General features: G+C 52.6%; 1 protein-coding gene across 1 annotated transcript; it reads right to left on the bottom strand.

Moving 5' to 3' along the window:
* Nucleotides 1-1234: 1234 nt before the first annotated feature.
* On the bottom strand, nt 1235-20265 carry ANKLE2 (ankyrin repeat and LEM domain containing 2). Its single transcript, XM_054594188.1, has 13 exons — nt 20044-20265; nt 14748-15221; nt 12854-13060; nt 11052-11245; nt 10786-10974; nt 8924-9046; nt 8380-8446; nt 6977-7149; nt 5997-6103; nt 5066-5256; nt 4092-4707; nt 3190-3321; nt 1235-2773 (listed from the first exon to the last, which is right to left on the bottom strand). The coding sequence occupies exons 1-13, from the start codon at nt 20228-20230 to the stop codon at nt 2551-2553; spliced, it is 2883 nt and encodes a 960-aa protein (XP_054450163.1). The 5' UTR covers nt 20231-20265; the 3' UTR covers nt 1235-2550.
* Nucleotides 20266-20694: the final 429 nt, after the last annotated feature.

The following is a 20694-nucleotide window of genomic DNA, read 5'->3' as shown; positions in this document are numbered from 1 at the left end:
TTCAGTAGGAAGCCCTTTTCTGCAGTGTGTTGTGCACCCAGGCTGACGGCTTGGCTGGGCAGCTGCCACCAGGGCCTCGGGGTCAGGCCCTGACCTAGGACAATGCGCCTGTCCTGGTAAATGCTTTTTTAGAAGCAGCAACCGCCTGTCATTTCCTAGGAATAGTTCTGACAACTAAGCCAGGCTTGGTGCCAACTTCATGTATGACCTCGGGATGAGGCCAGGGAGCCCTGGGCCCTGGGACCTACATGCCTGAGGGTGGAGGTGGCAGGTCCTCCTTCCTGACCTGGGTGTAGGCCTGCCTTTTGGTGGCATTTCTGCTCTTCACGTGACATGTGAGAAGCAGGGCAGCATTTCGAAACCAGAACCAAGCCCACCCAAGAGGGACACAGGTGAGGAGTGGGAGGAGGGTGTCTGGACAGTTCCAGGTCCCAGTGACATTGGTGGAAATGGTCCTGGGAAACACGGGTAACAATAACCCAAGTTTGGCCAAAACAGAGCTGCACACCGCAACGCACATGATGAGATGGGGCCCGAAGCAACACCGGCGGGCGGGCAGTTCACACGGTGCTGCGGCTTTTCATTCTAGAACCTTTCTGCTGAGACGGGAGCATGTGTGCTCTGTAAGCCAGGGAGCATGCGAGTGTCGGTGCACATGCAAAACCAGCGTCAGACACAGGAAGAGCGTGCGCCTCCAGGAGCCCAGGGAGCCCAGCCGGCTCGGGGAGCTCCGGGGAGCGCTCGCACCACGCCCGGCAGGCAGGCACCCCCACCAGCCCCTCCCTCCCTCTGGAAGCTGCGGGTGCTTCCCGCCACACGGAGCCCCCAGGCCTGGCACCCCGCGCCCCTGCAGAGCGGTCCTGTCACCCGTGTCCAGCAGCAGAGGCCACACACCAGTGAGCATCACAGCGCACAGCAGGGAGGCCTGCGCTGACTCACCCGAGACCCGGTGTCGTTCCCAACTGTGGGGAACGAAAGGGCCCCACAGCAAGGGCCCAGCAGCAGGGAGACGGCCGTGAGGAACGGCCTCGCCGACGCTGCTGAAGGTCCGACCGCAGGCAGCGTTTTGCTGGGCCACCGGTGGGAGGTCTTTCTGAAATCTCAGAATTATTGCCACGTGGTTTTAAAAACAACTCATTTCATTAAGTGGTGTTAAAAGAACATCGTCACGGGAGGCCTCCCTGGGACTGGGCTGCCTGACAGACACAAATCGCACACACAGACGAGAACTTCACAGAACAGTAACAGCAGTCGGCAAAATCAGGGCAAAAACACTCTTTTAATTTCCATCTGAATATTTACAGCAACATACAGGGCAGTAGGGTAAGATTCTGGACACGACATCAGTGCTGTGAATGTCTGTATTCTGATTTCTTTGAGAATAAAGATGCCTTTTTAAGTGCCACTGGATTTTATATGAGTCTTGTACAGACTGTTGGCCACAACACACATGAAAACACCCTGTGTAACCACCTTTAGAAATTTTAAACCTACATCTTGATTCAAAAGAAAGAACCACTTCTATGAATGAGAAAGAATCTCATGCCTACTTAGTATCACTGCGTTCTCAAAAATCAAGTTGAGGAAAACAAAAAATGATCTACAAAAGGCACTGAAGGTAGCAAAAGTGCTGGTGGAGTTTTCAGTGGGTTCCTGCTCTGGACGTTCAGAATACGGCCCTGAGTGTCGCCTGTCCCTCTGTGTGCCTGTCCTTGGGCACATGGCGCGGCACGGGAGGGGGAGACTCTCACACCCTACGCACTGACGGGAGGCCGGGGGGGGGGGGCCCCCACGGCTGAAGCAAACTGCACTCAAGTAACTGAACCAGACTCAAACCCCTCAAAAATCAACGTCTAGTTTGTATACTAAAACGTGACGCTTTTTGTAACAGACATCCAACTGAACCCTAAAATATTCTAAATTAGTTCTAAAATATCATGAGACAATTTCAAAGCCCGGACACAGCTCACAGAGCACCCCATCCCCCCGGCACCCGCAGCGCACAGAGCGCACCGAGGCGCGGGGCTGGCGCAGAGGAACGCACCCGCTCAGGCTGCTGCCCGCTCCTGTGGGGCGCACGCGTGCCTCCCGACGGCCACCAGTTCTGTCCGGGAGAGCAGCTTTCTTTCTACCCAAGGAGAATCCAGAAGGGAAAACTGCCCCCAGGAAAGGAAGGTGGACAAAATCCACCTTTGTCTTCGGAAGGGGGTTGCAGCGAGGTGGCCGACCCTGCCTTCGGGCTCCGGTGGTGAGTTGTGGGAGCACAGGTGGCCTTGGCTCCGTCAGTTGCACAAGCAACCAGGATGGTACCCAGGAACGCGTTACTACCAGTGACAGGTTCCAGAATACTGGCATCTGAGTTCGTTCTCATCTCCCAAAACATCAGAAGTACAAATTTCATACAGAACATTTGTATTTTCTAAAATATTTTTACTCTCAAAATGATTAATAAATTAATCAGAATATATCCTTTTTTGTGAGTTTTAGCAACAAACACATTGCCCTTCTTTCTTTAAAAATGCAGCGAGAGCCCTGCGGTGCGCGCCAGCCCTACAAGGCGGCCGGCTGGGCCACGCGCACCATCCTGCGGAAGCGGCCCTCGTTGGCAGGGCTGTAGCGCCCGGGGCTGCCCAGGCGGGGGGAGAGGGGAGCAGGACCAGGCTTCCTGGGGCTGCCCCCCGAGGGGCCACTCCTTCCCGGGCTGCAGCTGGGAGAGCAACTGAGATCGGGCATCTGAGACGTCAGCTTTCCTTTTCTCGTGGGGCTCGGCCAACTGAGGAAACAGGAAGGTCTGTCAGTACAGGGGGTGGGGGGTGTGTGTGGGGGGGAACGTGTGGGGAGATTAGAGGCCATGACAGGACCTGGGCTCCTGCACCTGAGCCCAAAGGACCACTGCGGCTCTGACCAGAGGCCCTCAGAACCTCGGGACGTGGGCCCTGCGGTTTAAAAGCTCATGTGATTGTCCGCACGAACCCCACGCGACCAGGACCAGGAACCCTGGGCATCGCCACGCCCCCCGCACCCTCCCTCATCAGCAGCACCCCTTTGGCGTCTGCACCCACTGCAGGCTCCTCCTCGGAGGTGCCCCAGCCATGGCCGCATGTCGGCGAGCCATGTAGTGGCTTGGCCGGTGTCCTGGCACCACACACGTGTGGGTCAGAAGCAGGCAGCCCTGGGGCCCACGGGTACCTCTGTCTGTCAGAGGGTGGGTAGCACAAGACGGCGCCCCTCCATCTGTGCACAGCCGGGAACCGCTGAGGGTCCACGTCTGCACATTCCAGAGCTGCCAACACGTCCCGATCCAGTTTAGACGGCTCCTCCCTAGAAGGCATTACCAGAGAAAAGGGGAAACACAGGTGATTAAAACCAGACTTTGGACAGCACTGCACTCCTTTTTCTTTTGAATGACTGATTTGGAGGGGGCGGTGGAGAAGAGAAACATCAATTTGTTGTTCCACTTATCTGTGCGTTCAGTGGTTGATTCTGTATGTGCCCTGACTGGGGATCGGACCTGCAACCTCGGCGCATCGGGACGGCCTCTAACCAACTGAGCTACCCATGTGGGTCAACGCCACCGCGTCCTTATCTCGCGAAGCCAGCACAGGCACAGACGCGGCTCCCCCCACCCCCTTAAGCACCAGCTGTCAGGCACAACCCAGGCTGTGGGGGGGCCGAGGCTAAGGTGGCAGAAAGGACACCCCGGCCTGGGGAGAGTGCCTCCAGGAGCTGCCCCGCCGTGAAAATGCAACTGTTTCAGTTCTGAGAACCATCGACCCGGGACAGGCCACCACCTGGGGGACGGGGACTGACTCCCAGATCTTCCTTCCTAAAACAAGTGACATTTTTAGGATGGTTCCAGCCATTCTGGGGTGACTACCTCCCCAGAAAAAGCAGCACAAGGACAGGCTGGAAAGGATGCATCTCCCACCAACCTGAAGATCCAGCTGAGAGAGGCTGCGTCTCAAGAAGCCACACATGCACGACATGTGTGAACAAGCGCTGCACTGCAGCCACGCTGTGGGCAGAGGAAAGCTGTCCCACCGCTCACACTCCCCACTCCATGTCCTCGAGCACTTACACACTCAACTCACCCAAAAAGGAAGAGCCTCCTGCCAGGCTCCTCTGTGGCGGGGACGCCTGTGGGTCCCGAGGACGCAGAAGCGCAGCAGTGCGGCGCCTTGGGCCCGGGACGGTGGGGACCCAGGCACAGGCTGGCAATCCCTGCCGACATGTCGCTTTCAGCCGTCGCTGGGCTGCTCCCGAGTCTGTCGGCCGCAAGAGACTCGTCACTGTCCGTTGTGTCCATTCTTGATGTCAGGGTCTTCTCATCTCTCGTGTTCATGCTTTTGTTTGGTGTCTTAGAAAAGCCACTTCCTAGATTCTGCAAACGGAGCTTATTGAACTCAGCAGTCAGGCCAGAGACAGGTGACCGGAGGGCTTCCTCCCTGCTCGCAGCCTCTCTCCTCTTCCCACCGTGGGTCTTGCCACCACTGAGGGGGTTGCAGAGCCCATTCTTGTTGTTGGGGGGACTGGGCCTCTGCTCCGAGGGAAGGATGTCACACTCTAAGTCTCCGAAAGCCTCGACTGTGGGCTGGCTGTGGTTTCGAGCTGCGTTCTGGCGATTTTTAATCTCTTCCAAGCTCAGGACGTTGTCTTCACTCAGAAAGGTCTGCCCAGAGGCAGAGTCGTCGCACTTCCCATGGAAGCCTGGCAGGGAGACAGAGCAGCTCCTCAGGGGCAGGAATGGAGTCCGCACAACGTGCGCCCGGCACAGTGCAGGCCCCACGACCAACCAATCCCTCCTCAGACGAAAGACAGGACCACCCGCCATGCTCCAGGGAAAGGGCAAGCAGGACCCTGGAACAGAAGCAGAACCTCCAGGAGGGTGAGGAGGACGAGGCCCAGGGCAGCTGCAGGTGAGGTGGGCTAGCACCTGGCGCCTCTCTGCCTAACCTGCGAGGACACAGGGCGCCGAGAACATGATGGGCAGAGGGGAGCAGCGGGCGCCCAGCCACAGGACGGAGGCCAGGTCACGTAGGTGCAGGGGCGCCTCGCATGTCCTTACCAAAGGCAGAGGCATTCTCCTGAACACAGGCTTCATTTTCTCCTGCGTCTTTTTTGGCCTTTCTGCCCACTTCCTGCTGCACGAGATATTCCTCCAGTTTCTGCAGACCCTCCTGGGAAGACAGGTCAACGAAACAGCCCAGGAAGTCCCAGTACTCGACCCAGGGGTACCCCAGCTCGTGGGCCAGCTCCCTGTGAGAATAAAGCACAAGTGATCAGCTGTGAAACCACAACAAAGCTTCCAGAACTGACAGCACAGAGACTAGCCAGCCAAGGTCGGAACCTTGGTTACGATTTCATGTCTTCCTAAACCTGGGGCCATGCTAGGACTCTGCGTCCTCTAAGGCAGGCTGAGCAGCTCACTCGGGGCGCCGTGACAGGATGGAATGGGCCGGTCGCTGGGATGGGAGGAGACCACAACCAAACACGGTTTCCCCTGCAAACCGTACAGGTAAAAGGCAAAACCGCATGACGCCACAAGTAGACAGACCTTCATGTTTTTATAAAACAGTGATATAAATTACGGTATGATTCTGGGTTTTGCCAGGCACATAAAAATTTAGAGTCCTTTTCAGGTTCAAGCTGTAAACCTGAAACTGGGCACGTATTTTGAGAAAAAATTCTGCCACCATTCCACGAGGCTTTACCTGATCACTCTGCCATTTAGCTCCCTGTCACTGGCCGTTCCCAGCCACCCTGAGTCTTGTGTTCTCTTTTCTCCGTCATTGCCAAGGAAGCACCCTACGCAGGGCACCTCCTTCCAAACCCTCCTCATCCCTCGGAGGGCCTGCCACATGTCCATGGCCTGCAAGGAACCGGAGCTCCCGGGAAAGCCCGGAGCATCCTGGTAAGCGCTTCCTGGGAACCCTGACTCTGAGGCGGACGTCCCTGGCATTTCCTCCCGCAGTCACCACCAGGACGTCTTTCGGTACCTTCCCGCTCTCTCCATGCCTCTTTCTGGATCCGACTTCTTGACGCTGTGAAAGAAGCCTGCTTTCTCTCGAGGTGGGGTTTTCCAGAGTCTGCGAAAACCTTCTGCCTATGAAGAAAATGAGCCGCGAGCTGTGCTGTGCACCCAAGCTGCTGGAAGACGCACGGCACCCCCAGCATCGCAGAGCCCGCTGAGCGCTCCGGCTTCCCGCCCCTCCGCCCCACACGGCCGACAGCGTGCCTGCTGCCCTGCAGCTAAGAGGGGCCGTGGGGCTGCCTTCGGACCGCGGTCGGGGGCGGGCAAGGGGCCCTTCACATGGCCGGGGGCCCGGGGTGGGGGTGGGGGTGGGGTCAGAGCTGCATCAGGAGGCCCGAGACGAGGCCTTGCCCGAGGGACACAGTGCTGCACTGCCACACACACAACAGAAAAACTAATGCCTATGCTTTTGACCCGTTAGAGTTTTATGTTTTATGCAACTGAATCTAATCCCACTGATACCACTTATTTTTGGAGATGCTTTATAGTTGCAGGTAACTATTCAGAATTTTTTCAACAAAAGGAAGATTCTACAGGCCAATCTATGTAACAGCTCAGTCCACAGGGGGAACTTCAAAACTTGCAAGTGGACATTTCCTTGTGACAACGCTGGTCTGCAACACTGGAAAGGACAGCCCCGCTAGACCGGCCACGCCTGGTGACAAGGGTCATCAGAACAGGCGGGAGAGCATGGTGACGATGGCACGGGAAGGGCCAGCCCAGGTAAGTGCCGCTTCTCTGAGGTGCAGGCTCCCCACCACGTCTGCCTGGCGACCGGGGAGGGGCAGGACCCAGACACGCCTGTTTCCCCAGCAAACATCCTGACACCCTGCCACTCACTCACTCACTGGAGTCCCCTGCAACCCGGCCTCGAGGACCAACCACAGAGGAGCGGCCAGAATGCCCAGCCAAGAGCTCGTTCTAGAAGCTCCCACAGCAGCTCACCTTGGCCGGACTCAGGGGACCCGCGAAAGCTCTCAGGGTCAGAACAGGATCCTTGGGGCCGCCTCCACCATGGCTGATGCGAAAGGCCTCGGCTGTCTGGTCTGAAGACCACAGCTCCCCGATCACCGGGGACGACATGTCCTCTGCTCTCAGGAGAGGCACATAGTAGTGACCTGCGGAGAAAACGAGGCTAACTGCATCTGCTGAGACAGCTCCTCACCTCGTTATGGGGGGGCTTCCCGTCCACAGTCCAAGAAATGACCCAAGTGATTCCATGACAGTAACAACAAAAAGGCTGCAAATCTCTGGAGCTTAGGAAGTAGACAAGAGGCCAGCTGGCCAGATCACTGGGTGAGCCCCACATTCTTCCTCTGCTGGAAAAAAGGAGGGAGGGGAGCATAAACACCTCCTCGCCCCAGGCTCTTAAAAGGATCGAGAGGTGAGACTGTGGGAGCAAGACCAGCCTAAGTGGGCACAGGAAAACATCAGAAAGACGGTACGTTCTCATCTCCTCCCCAACTCCCGAGCCTTTCAGTGCGTCACAGGTTTGATCGGTGGCCACACACCTCTAAACCGACGTGCACTCAGACACTGTGATGGGAACTCAGGAAAGAACAGAGGGAGGGCACGGCGAGGTCGCAAGGGACAGTGCGGTCAAGCTGTAGGGGACGTCACAGGCACACAGAGGGCTGGCTGTCGAGGGCCAACCAGCCTTTTCTATGAAAGCAGGAGGTGGCTGCAGCGCCTGATCAATGGAGACCAAGTGACAGGGATTTGGATAATAAGGAAAACCGAAAGAGACAAGCAGCCAGTGGAGGTCAGAGACCTCTGGCTGAAGACGACAAGGAAAGGCCCCTCTGCCGCGCTGCCTGAAACTCCCTGGGAACTACACAGAGCAAGACAGTGGGAATGGCCGCTTTCAGAAACCAGCCATCTTCCCAGTCCAGAAGCCTGACAGCTAGGCAGCCCAGATGTCCAGGCCCACAAGCTCCTGACCAGGACCCCCACAGGACCGCAGGTTACACCTTCAAGAGCTGAGCAGGCAACCAACTCCCAGTCCAGAGGGACAAGATGCGGGCCCGGCACAGAAACAGGTGACAGAGAGCTCAGCACAGGCCCTCCTGCTTGTGTCTTCCTGAGAAAGGTCAGATGCAGCTGCCACGTGAGCTGTCTGCAGAGGGTAAGGGGCAAGCCACATGCTCAAAAAACAGAACAGCTCAAGGCATCAAAGGAGGGCCTGTGTGAAGACTGAGGTGGGGCATGAGCTGGGGAGTTCAGGACGCAGGGCGGCCAGGCAGAGCTCACGCAGCCCTGGCTTCACGCCCTACACACGGCCAGGCATGGGCCTGCCCAGGACCTGCCCATCCGCGGGCCTCGCGCTCCAGCGCCCACGCCCTCCTTACCCTTTAAATATTCTCTAATACGCTCCTTCAGTTCCACAGATTTATTTTTGCTTCTTTCACAAATAACCTATTTAAAAAAACAGAGTTACGTGAAATTCACTCTAAATCTTAGGTTATCACATTTTCTTATCGTTAAAATTCTATAAATGCAAGGTTTTAAGTCAAAAAAGTAAGAATCGTATCTAATACTCAATATTTCATAAAGCCAACCCCCAACAATTGTGTCTCGAACAGTTAAGATCTTCCAAAACACCCTGTAACAGCTTACAGGGCCAAGACAAGAGCAGCTCTGAGTTCATGGGTGAGTTGTACCCCCTCTCTTCGCGCTGCTCCACATTAGCTGTCTCTGCGGAAAGAATCCCTTGGGGCACTGCCAAGTCAGAGTGGAAAGGCGCAGACAGGCCCGTGGCGTTCGGTCCCGAGTGCCGCTGGCCGGGGGCCCACTGCCCGGCGGGCCTGGCGCACGCCTATGGGGCACGAAGCACAAAGGCTCACTTTTTCATTTCTAACACTGCACACTGAAAGCATTTTAACAGGTACTTACATCTTCGGGTGTTTTACTGCATTTATTCCGTGGACGTTTTGCAATCAAAGGGTGTGAAGAGAGCACGTTGACCACATCTACATTCCCAAACTTACAAGCAAAATGCAATGGTGTGTCGTAGCCCTGAGGGGTGCGGAGGAAGAACACATTTCTTATTTACCCTCTTTTGTCTCATGAAGTTGATTTATCATGAAAATAGTTATTTAGTACAAGAAACAAAACCCTCAAAAACAGAAGACACTGTTTTTGTAACTGGAGATACTGGCAGCTACACCACATGCCCGCTCTGTGCCAGGGTGTGAGCCCAGCACAGTGCCCCGGCACCCAGGTGCAGCGGGAGCACCCCATGAAGCCGGGGGGGTGACATGTGTCCAGAAAACAGCAGCTTTAACAATTCAGGGCCTGGTACTCGCAATCAATGCTCACAATGTGAAATAAACAGATGAAGGCAAGATCCAGAACAAAGCGAAGCTCGTGAAACTGGTCTGTGCTCAAGAAGACCCTCTGGCAGCGAATGCCATCGCAAACTGAACAATCCACTCCTGGGTTCCTCAAAAAACTTAAAAGAGAACTGCCTATGAGCCAGCAATTCTGGGTTTTTATCTGAAGATAAAAATCACTAATCACTAACCACAAAACACTAATTTGAAAAAATATGCGCACCTCTATGTTCACTGCAGCATTATTTACAACAGCCAAGGTATGGAAGCAACCTAAGTGTCCCTTCATAGAAGAGTGGATACCAAAGATGTGGTACGTACGTACAGTGAAATGTGAATCAGCTATAAAAAGCAAAAACAAAAACGAAATCGTGCCATTTGCGACAACATGGATGGACTGAAAGGGTATTATGCTGAGTGCAGTCAGTCAGAGAAAAACAAATGCTGTATGATTTTACTTTTATGTGGAATCTAAAAAACAAAACAAGCAAGCAAGCAAAACAGGAACAGACTTATAGGTACAGAAAACAAACTTATGGTTGCCAAATGACAGGGGGTTAAGGGGCTTGATGTAAAAGGCACAGGGGGCCTTGGCTGGTTGGAGCTTCATCCTGATACACGAAGGCTGTAGGTTTCGATCCCCCGTCAGGGCACGTGTGAGAATCAACCACTGAAGGCAGAAGTGAGTGGAACAACAGATCAATGTTTCTTTCTCTCCCTTACTTTTTCTAAGACCAATAAACACATTAAAAAAAAGAATTAAAAAGCAGGGGGAACAACAGCCTTCTTAAAAAAAAGGTGAAGGGATCAATATGTCTAAGTCAGCAGTCATAGAACCAGTCTGGGTGTACAGGACAGCAGAAGCCACGCGGTCAACAGGATCCTAACCCCCACGTCTGGTGTCAGACGGGCGCGAGCCTTCCCGGGGGGATCGCTTGGTAAGTTACATGAATGCCTAGTTACTATGCTGTACGCCTGAAACTAATACAAAAACAACTGAATGCAAACTGCAATTGAAAAATAAAATTTAATAAAAAGATTTTAAAAAGAAAATATTCCAAAAGACCCCAAAACAATGGACACCTCTCGGCCCGAGCTCACAGCGCTTCTTGCGTCCCTGACGAGCCGCGGGCCCCCTTCCCCGGGCTGCCACTGGCCGTGCTCCACGGCCGCCTGCAGCCCGGCAGCCGGAGGGTCGCAGCGGCTGCCTGGTCGGGCAGACCTGTGTGTGTGAACGGCTCCTTTCCCAACCATCTTTCCAAGCTCGCTGAGCTCAGTGGATGCACAACTCCTTCCTGATGCTCCACGTGCACAGACACGGTGCAGGGATGCAGCACATACTCAAAGCCAGGTGCACAGGTCTTGTTTTAAATGTGAGGCTGGCTGTGATGTCTCTGGAGAAAGAGAAGGCGGCGCACTCACCCCCTTGTCGGGCGTGTTCAGGTACAGGTCGAGGATGTAACAAATGCGGTTCTGCAGCATGTCCGGGGAGTCATCAGGGTACATGAGCTGCATAAACTCAGGGTCCTCCAGCGTCTCCAGAGTCAGCTGGCAGATGGACGCCTGATTCTCTCTGGCAGCAACATGCATGACGTTGTACCTACATCCCTCCTGAAGGAAAAGCGCAGATTTTGAGCCTCATTCGTTACCCCCAGTTGTGGAGCAAATGGTTCTGGACGCAGGCTCACCTGTACGATGGTTGGGTTGTCCCCTGAACCAATCAGGTACCGGGGGTTACTCCAGACGAGGCTGTGGAAGGTGCCTGTGTCTCCCTGCTCCACAGCTTTCCGCAGTTTGGAAGTGAGGTCCTGTGTACGGGGATTTTTATAGCTGTTTGCTCGTTCTTTGTTTACTGTTTCTGACTCTGATAAGCACAAGCCATCTGTTGTTAAGGGACAGAATTTAAGGACATTTAATTTCAATAAATTACATATACAGTTAATGCAGATTTGAAAAGAAACTAAAAATAAAGAAAAGAGAAATAAAAAAATAAAGACAAAGGTTGAAGTAAATAGAAAACAAACAATAACGGCAACAAGAAATAAAACAATAGGACAGCTAAATGAAACCTAAAAACCAGTTAGCTGAAAAAACCTGTAACACAGAATCATTTGATAAACCTTATTAAAAGAAAAACAACAAAAAACATGAAAAATCATTTGCCCTGGCTGGAATGGCTCCGTGGATTGAGCACCGGCCTACAAACCAAAGGGTCGCCAGTTCAATCCCCAGCCAGGGCACAGGCCTGGGTTGTGGGCCAGGCTCTCCGGTGAGGGGCGTGCAAGGGGCAACCACACTTTGATGTTTCTCTCCCTCTCTATCTCCCTGCGTTCCCCTCTCTCTAAAAATAAATACAATATTTTTAAAAATTCAATTTCACACACATTTTCTCAGCACCCCCATGGGCTGCACTGAGGGCACTAAAAACCTGCCCCCCGAGGCCTGTGATCAGGCTGGGAGTAAAAAGCAAAGAAACAGGGCAGGCAGGGCACTGCCGTGGCCTCTAGCAGCGGCACCGACACGGAGCAGCAGCATGTGCCCGAGGAGCAGCAGCGCGCTGGGCTCTGGCCAGGACTCCAGCTGCGGAGGAGCATCGAGCTCTGCTGGTGGAGCAGGGCGGGGCGCATGGCCACCAGCCTTGCCCCAGATCTGCAAAGCGCAGGGAGCACCCATAAAGGCAGCGAGCCAAGCGGCTTCCGTCGCTTTCCCTGCAGCACCTGAAGATGTCTGAAAGAGAGCTGCTTGGGGAGATTTTCACGAACAGTGCAGAGGGGGACCTGCAGGGGCTTGGAACCCTTCTGGCTTCCCTGTAAGACGCACCCGTGTGCAGCCAAGAACGGGGCCAGAGCAAAGGAGGCAGATGGGAGTCTCGGCGGGTGGCCAAGTGCCTGCCAGGAGGGGCTGCCTCGGGAAGCCCGGCCCGCCTAGGAGGCAGGACAGCCAGGAGTGCCCAGAGTGAACGAGAGCGAGGCAGCAGCCAGGGCTCCGCACAAAGCTGATGACAAAGGCACCCTCACGAGACCCGGTTCTGAGCCAGGAGGTCGGGTTTCTGACTAAAGGGATTGTCTGGGTCAAAGCTGGCGCCACAGTCCTAGAAACAGGTGTGGCGGAAGTGGGAAACAGACCGGTCTTGGCACCAAAATGCCCCTGAATGCAACAGGCAACAGGGAGAGGAGGAGACAGAGGGGACAGGACAGAAGAGGTGATGGTGGTCCTCCCGCTGCTTGAACCACAGCGCGTCAGCGTCGAGGTCTAGAGCAGCTGCCGGCCGGTCCAGCCCGCCCCTCTGCCCTCGTGGTCCTGGGCCCCCAACACCAGCCCAACAAGCCCTCCCCTTCCAGCTGCTCCGCACCTGGGCTTCCCCTTCCTGGCAGCTGGGCTTCTCCCAAAGGCAGAGAAAGCTATTTCCCATGTATCAGGAAAGAGAGCACAGAATACTTCTGGACAAATCTGAGAGTAATGTCAAGTTTTAAACACCTCAATAACGTACCTTTTAACCCACCATTGCTAGAGAGGGATGCTATCTTCACAGGAGAAAGTGGAGATGAAGTTTTGCTTGGAGAAGGGAAATAATCACAAACTCCTCTAGCAAATTTCTCAGCATCTTCTCTGCTTGAAAAAGCTTTAAATCGGGATCCTTTGATCATTTTGACAGCTTGCAATGCTTCCTTCTTATCTTCATAAACATGAATCCTCTCTGTGTGGAAAGTCACAGGCGGAACATGAAGACAAGTGACGCGAGCCACCGTCACTCAGTCACACTAAAGGGCCTGTGCTTAGTGGTGAACAGGGGTTCCCCGGCTGCCTGACTTCTCTCTTACATTAACGTTTCATATTTTTAATCCTGAAAAGGGCCCTGGCTGGTCAAAAGAACACAATAAGCTTGATCATATATGTGTGTGGATATAAGTGACATGATACATATTTTACATGTATGTAATTTTATACCCAAGGATATAAAACTCCATATTAAAAAATAAAATTCATGGGTTAATGATCTAAACAAAAATAACAAAGAAAGCAAGTTTTAACACTATGAACATATTAGCAAAACAATGTAGAAGAATTTTAAACATTATTTTGGGTGGGGAATGCCTTTTGAAGCCTAGAAACCCAGAATACATGAAGAAAAATAAAGTTTTGATTGTATAAAAATATTACAGTTCTGCGAGGGAACTGTCACAATCAAGCTCTCTAGGAGACTCTCAAAAACACATAACATACCAACGACAGAACGGGGGGAAACATTTTTGACCAACATAAGTGAAGAATGGTAATGCCCGATGCCTAGTAAAAACGGCCAGTAGGGCCCGGCTGGTGCGGCTCCGTGGACGGAGCACCGTCCTGCGAACAGAAGGGCCGCTGGTTTGATCCCCAGTCAGGGCGCAGGCCTGGGTTGTGGGCATGTGTGGGAAACAACCACACATTGATGTTTCCCTCTCTTTCTACCTCCCTTCCCCTCTCTAAAAATATATGAAATAAAATTTTTAAAAAGTTTAAAAAAATAATAAAAATGGTCAGTAGGTATGACCAAGCAATTTGTCAAATAAATACAAGAAGACTATAAACATTTTAAAAAGTAATTAAATGTAAATCAAGATAGAACTTTCCTTCATGCAAGCGACAGAAAGGAAAATTCAGAAACATGCAGTACGACTGACAGAATGGATACAAGATACCCATTTTACCTTTTTAGAGAAAAACATGAGCTCAATATTTACTGTAGAGAGACTGGAAAAGTTACTTACACACCACAAATGGCAACATCTTTGGGAGGGCAGTAGCTTTCAGTTTAAAAATGTATTCTTTTTGACTTGACACTTATACTCAATCATTTTTTTACTAAAATAAAACAATGTACACTTATATACACCTATATACACAAAAGCAGGCATTAAGTGGTAACTTCCAGTAAGATTTCAGTGGGGAAGAGGAAAAAATTTCACATTTACTTTATGTATTGTATATGTTACATTCTAAGCAACAAGTTTTCGTTAATTCTTCCCAATGCTATTTAATGGGTTTCAAATTGCAATTCTTTGATGTTGAAAATTATTTATACCTTTATTGGCCATTTGCATTCATTAACATAACAGGGTTCAGGTTATGTTGAAAAAGAAAAAAAGGAGGGAGATGAAAAATTCGCAAATAGTAGCCAGCCAATAAATATATTTTTTTCTTTTTAAAAAATTCATACATAGATTTTTTAAAACTTCGAGGAGAGTTCTATGTAAAAATGCAACAGCGGTTACCTTGGGATGGTGTGGTTATGGTGACTAAATTATTCTTTCTTCCTCTCTAGTGTTCAGGTTTTTAAGATCACCTTGCCCCTACGGTTAAAGCACCCCCTCCCTGTGTAAAAAATACTGCGCTTGTCACATTACCGTTTCTCGCTGGGGCGTCCTCGTAGGCTGGACACACCCCATAGTACAGAGGCGGCTCGGCAGAGGCCCTCACCACAGTTTGGGGGCCGTCAACTGCAGCCACAGCACTGAGGGGCACCGAGCAGGTCTCCGACTTCAGGTCATCTTCCTCTGGAGGATTCAAGCCCACGCTATGACCAAAATCTCTGTCTTCGGAAAAGCTGACCTGCTCAGGTGAGGTCCCCGCGGCAAACTTCGGAGCCCTCTGGGTGTTCTGGCTGAGAGCTGTGGCACCCGCGGGGGTCTGGGCGGGAGCGTGTGAAGGCAGGCTGCTTCCATGCTCTAAGAGAGCCTGAGCCAACTTCTTCTCAAAAATGAACCTTGTTGTTGAGGTAATGGGTCCACATTTCAATCCGGCTTTGACAATTTCCGCTCTAAGGTCATCTGGATTAAGGAGTTTCAATCTGGCTAGGACCGCGTCCATTGCCATTTCACCTAGGCCCAAAACAACACAAATCAATTTGATGGCCCTTAGTACATGTTTTCTCATTTAAAAAAGGGGCACCCTGCCCGGGGGGCTCGGTTGGTTGGAGCATCATCCAGAAACACCAAGGTTGCAGGTTCAATGCCTGGTCAGGGCACACATAAGAATCAACCAAAGAATGCATAAGTAAGTGCAACAACAAATCGGTGCCTCTCTCTTCCTCTAAAATCAGTTTTTTAAAAAAGTGGCAAAAAAAGCTGGCTTCAAAGTTTCATTTCAATCCAATGTTTCTCCATATTCTCTGGAGTCTACAACTCCCTATGAGAATTTTCATTATATTTTTTGTTTCCAAATCTATCATAACATTAACAAAATTAAGACACACAGTTTCTGGCTCATTTGGATAAGCATCTTATAACCTAATACAATTATACAACAGGGCCACACTAACGTTCCGGGCAGGTAATGCGCAGGGGAAACAGACACACTCATTTATTGCTAATTGGACTGTAATTTGGAACAAATACCAAGGAAGACAACTGAACAGTTTCCATCAAAGCTCCACTCCAGAAATTTATGCTACAGATACATTTGCACTTTATTCTGTAAGTGACAGAAATTATGCAAAGATTTAAAACAGAGGGGCCACATAGCTCTAGCAGTGGTTTTGCTCCTAGTAACAACATATAGCTCGTTTAATTTTTTGTCTGTCTTTCCATGTGCCTGGTGCTATTGCAAGCACTCGATATACCTGAAGTTATTTAATAGAAACAGTAACTCTGGTAGTATTACCACTATTCACCCCCTACTTTACAGATGAAGAACCCAAAACAAAGAGAAGCTAAGTAACTTGTTCAAGTTATACAGCTACCAAACAAATGGATTTGAGCTGGAGCTGCCCAATACACTCCAATCAATACACTTGCAGAAACAGCAATTAAATCTATGGCACATGGGTTTAAGTGTGGTCAGCAAGAATCAGCAGGCAGCTGACCACTGTGATTAATGGGGCTCGAGACAAGGGCCCAGCCTGGAACAGGGGCTCTTAGGTGGACAGATCAGATGCCACGCGAGGACCCTGAGGGACTGCAGTTGGTCTGGATGACACCTAGACTTCAGCCCAGGTGTCCAGGAAGTGATTCTTCCTGAAGCAGAGAATGTCAGACACAGAACAAGTGGAGATTTCGGCACCGAGCATCAGAAACACCTATTGCACACCACGTGGGCACTTCAGTTTTCACGTCGAGATTTAGAAGGCAAGAAGGTGAGAGGAGGAAAACAGATCCACAGTCCTTAGCACCTAGATAGTGGTTACAGTATCGAAGGGACTCATCCAGGGAAACAAATACACAAAGACAATGAGCCTAAAAGGGAATCTGAGTAACACCAAAGATTAAAAGACAGGAGATTAAAAAATTTCATTAACACGAAATATTACTATTGAGGAGGAGATGCTTTAATAAGCCTTTACAGATGAACTAATAGGCCTTCCAGGATTGGTTTTAAATTACTCCAGCAGGAGAGCTAAACAGAGGGATCAGTGACAGAGAAAACAAAATGCAAACAATATTAATACCAGCTGCAGCTGGATGACGGGTACAAGGGGTTCATTACATTATCCTATTTTTGTTTCTTTTCAAAAAAACCTTTTATGATGCGCCCCTCTCCCCAACTCCAAGATTTCAAAAACGGCTGTTACTTATTTGCAAAGCAGAACCAGTCTCATAAACAAGGAGTGTAATGCACAGCCCTCCTCTAAAGGCGGGGCGGCTGAGCGCTGGATTCCATCTCTGGAATTCTCCGCCCACTGGGATACGAGAGCCACACAGGTGGCTCAGTGATAGGGACCTGACCGGAAAGGGACAGGGCAGGCCAGAGCCACATGCAAAGCAAAGTCTGAGGGGTAGGGACACTGGAGAAGATGCTATGAATGGAGAAGAACTGAACCCCTTTCTGACAATATTCTGTGTTTCATACTATCCCCGTGTCCTTACTCTGAAGGCACCTTTTAAGATGCCTAAAGGGAACTTGGTCCCTGTAACTAGGCAACCCCTAACTAGGACAGTTACACCGCACTGTGTCGTCTCACTCACTGGGTGGCCATGGGCAAGTTATGTAAACTCATTAGCTTCCTCACCTACAAAATGGACATACTAGCTCTACTTCTTAGGCTATAATGAAAATTGGATACAATAATGCATGCAAAGTTTATGCCACTGAGTTTGACATGAACAAATTATCCACAGACACCAGTCACGGCCAATAAGCTATCAAGGAATGCAAGCGTTTAATTCTGTAAAAAAGCACACTCTGTTACTAATATTAAGAAAAAAAGGATGAAGCAGAAACTCCTATGAGACCAGTTACCTGCAGGGCAGGAAGAGCAGCACTTGAGAATATGCCTTTATGTTCTGACTTCTAGAAATGTGTCTGTGATTCACATACTCAAAAATAAGTAAACAAACAAAAAGATGGGGGGTGACCCCCAAATGGAATCCAAGCCAAAACAAATAGGCTCCAACGTATGACAAACTAGTAACAGAGTACACAGGGTGAACGAACCTATGCAGTACCAACAGACATGCAGCCCCACGTGACTGTAAGGACAGGGACACAGAAGGGCCGGGGACTCGGACTGGAGCTGGTATGTGGTTTTCAGTGGCTCTGGTTCGTGGTTTAGAAGCTCCTCTCTGTGCACTCTGGGCTTGGTGAGGATCCGTCGTGGCTCCTGAGGTTACAACTCAGGGGAGGGAGGCTAGAACAGCAGTTAGCAAATTTCTGGAAGGCCAGGGAGTAAATGCTGAGGCTCTGAGACCCGTAGGTCTCTCTCATCAGTCAAGAACAGCAACAGACGAGAGAGACTGTGTTCCAGAGAGACCCCATTACAAAGGTGGTCTGCAGGCCATCGTGTGCGGACCCTTGGACTAGAAGCGGATGTATCTGCCCAACCCGGACTGACAGGCACATAAAGACAAAAGGAATCCAGTTAGGTGTGCAGATTCAGGAGCCCCCAACCTCCAGGCCACGGACAGGTCCTGGTGCAGGCCTGCTAGGAACTGGGCCACACAGCAGGAGGCGAGCACTGAACGGAATGCGCTTGAATTATCCCGAAGCCATTCTCCACCCCCAGGTCCATGGAAAAACCGTCTTCCACAAAACCAGTCCCTGGGGCCAAAAAGGTTGGGGACCCGGGATGGTAATTCCTGGTCTTCCTACCTGTAGTGTGATCGTGTAAGGTACTAACATCCAAGCGAGTCACCTACAGATTTAATTATTTACTTTGAACTAATTACAAAGGCAAAAAGCTGAAAAACAGTAGAGGTCACGCGGACCCATCACGCAGCTTTCCTTAGTGGCGACACCTTAAACGTTGTAGCGCGTGACCCAAAACAGGAACTGACACCCGACCAGACGGCGGCCTCGCCCGTTTCTGGGGGCCGCCTTCTGTGAGCCCCTGTATGGAATTCGCGGCCCTTCGCCACCCCCGTAGGTCCACAGTCGATTTCTGAACTGCTCAGTGCCCGCGCACCGCTCCCTGCTGCGGCACCTTCCGTCGCGGCCAACTTCCTCGCCGCTGTCCCCAGCCCTGACCTGCTCTTTACTGCTACTGTCATTTCGAGACTATTATATAAAGAGAGTCACACGCTGCAGACCTTCGGAGGACGGCTCTGTCACGCAGCACAACGCCCCCGAGAACTGGGCAGGCTGCTGCGGGGACAGGCAGCTGTTTCGCTGCCGAGTGGCATCCCCTGGTATGAACCAGTCAGTGTGACAGTGTTAACACGCACCCCTCAAGGGACATTTGAGCTGATTCCAGTTTCTGACCGTCATGAATAAAGTTTTAAAAGTCACGTATGGGTTTCTGAGTGAAAATCAGTTCCTTAGAGAAACGCTCCGGAGTGCAGGGCCGGTTCAATGCTTTGAGAAAATGCACGTTTTCTGAGCTGCTGCACGTTCAGCATTTTCACCAGCAGTAAAGGAGACCCTGTTTCTCAGCGTTTGGAATATAGGCCATTTTTTTAAGCCATTCTAATCGCGTACGTGCATTTGCATGTGGCCAGTGACTGGTGATGCTGAACACCTTTTTCCATGTGTTTCTTTGCACGACTTCCGTTAACTTCTTAGAAGTCGAAAATGGTTTAAAATTAAAGGAGAAAAAATTTAAGAAGAAATTTTACTACAAAAAGACACTGTAGTCTCAGCCGCACTCGTCGTGTGTCCCGCAGCGAGTTTCCAGGCCGTGCCGACCGCGTCACTGGGCGGATCCGCACGTCGCTAAAGGCGCCGCCTAAGCCCTGTTCCCGGGCGAGAGCAGGCGGACAACCGGCAACGCAACGGCCCGGACCGCGGCCCGGACCCGGCGTCCACGGGCCACGTCCGCGCCGGGCTCGCCGACACCCGGGGTCGCCCCGCAGGGCCGGCCCTCAGCCGCGACGTGTCACCCCCAAGGACCCTTCGGCCCCGAGGTTCCAAGGCGGGGTCGTCAATTCCGCTTTCTGCTCAAAAAACTTCACTTTTCCATAGGAACGCTCGAGAAACGTGACACGCAGGCACAGGGCGAGGACGCGAGAACGAGGCGGGTGCGGGAGGCGGGAAGGGGACACGGGTGGGCACCGGACGAAGGGAAGCGCAGACAAAGGACGGGAGGCTCCCGGGCAACGAGGCTCCGACAGGCAGAGACAGACAAAACGGCCCACAGACGCGGCGCGGGCGGCCGGCCTCGGCGCTGGGCCGTCGTCCGCACGTTAAGGACACCGGAGTGTTACTCCCGGTCTCTCCCCAGAACCGCCCGGGGCGGGGCCCGCCCGGGAGGAGGGAGCGGAGGGCCCTTACCTGGGTCGGGGGCCGGGTCCACAGCCGCGCGGGGAGGCGGGGCGGCGGACGCGCTCCGGCCAAGGCCCCGCGGCCGCCTCTCCAGCCGCCACACCAGCCAGCGAACCGCGAACAGCAGCACCGAGGCCCCCAGCAGCTCCCAGGCCAGCGCTGCCCACTCTGTGGCCACCAGCCGCTGCCACAGCATCGCCGCCGCCCTCCTCGCCGCCGCCGCCGCCGCCGCCGCCGCCGAGGAGACTCGCGCCCTTTAGGACCCCGCATCCCGGGTTGCCCACACCACTGCCTGACGGTGCCGCTCACGGGGCTCGGCCGGCGCGGGGCCGCGACTACACGCGCGGGTTAGAAGGCTCACACCCGCGTCCGGCGACCAGCGAGGAAGTGCGACTGTGGCCCCGACCTCTGAGGGCTGGGGGCGGGCGAACGCACGCCGTTAGGCACGACGCGGGCAGCCCGAAACGCGGGGCCCTGAGGCGGGCGCGGTCAGGGGGCGTGTCTCGGCGGCTCGCGGCGGAGGGCGGCTCCGGTCTCCCTGGTGCTGCGCTCCTGGACGGCGCTGTTTCCTCGGCTTTGTCGGCAGGTCCACCTCCCGCGCAGGAGGCCGGAGGCCCCCGGCGGCAGCGCGTTTTCGGGAGAACGTTTCCTGTGGCGGTG

Source organism: Pteronotus mesoamericanus, unplaced genomic scaffold (genome assembly GCF_021234165.1).
Source record: "Pteronotus mesoamericanus isolate MK-2021 breed Mesoamerican mustached bat unplaced genomic scaffold, CSHL_Meso_final scaffold_507, whole genome shotgun sequence".
NCBI lineage: Eukaryota > Metazoa > Chordata > Mammalia > Chiroptera > Mormoopidae > Pteronotus > Pteronotus mesoamericanus.
The sequence above is the reverse complement of the archived record's forward strand: the minus strand, read 5'-3'. Positions and strand labels throughout refer to the sequence as shown.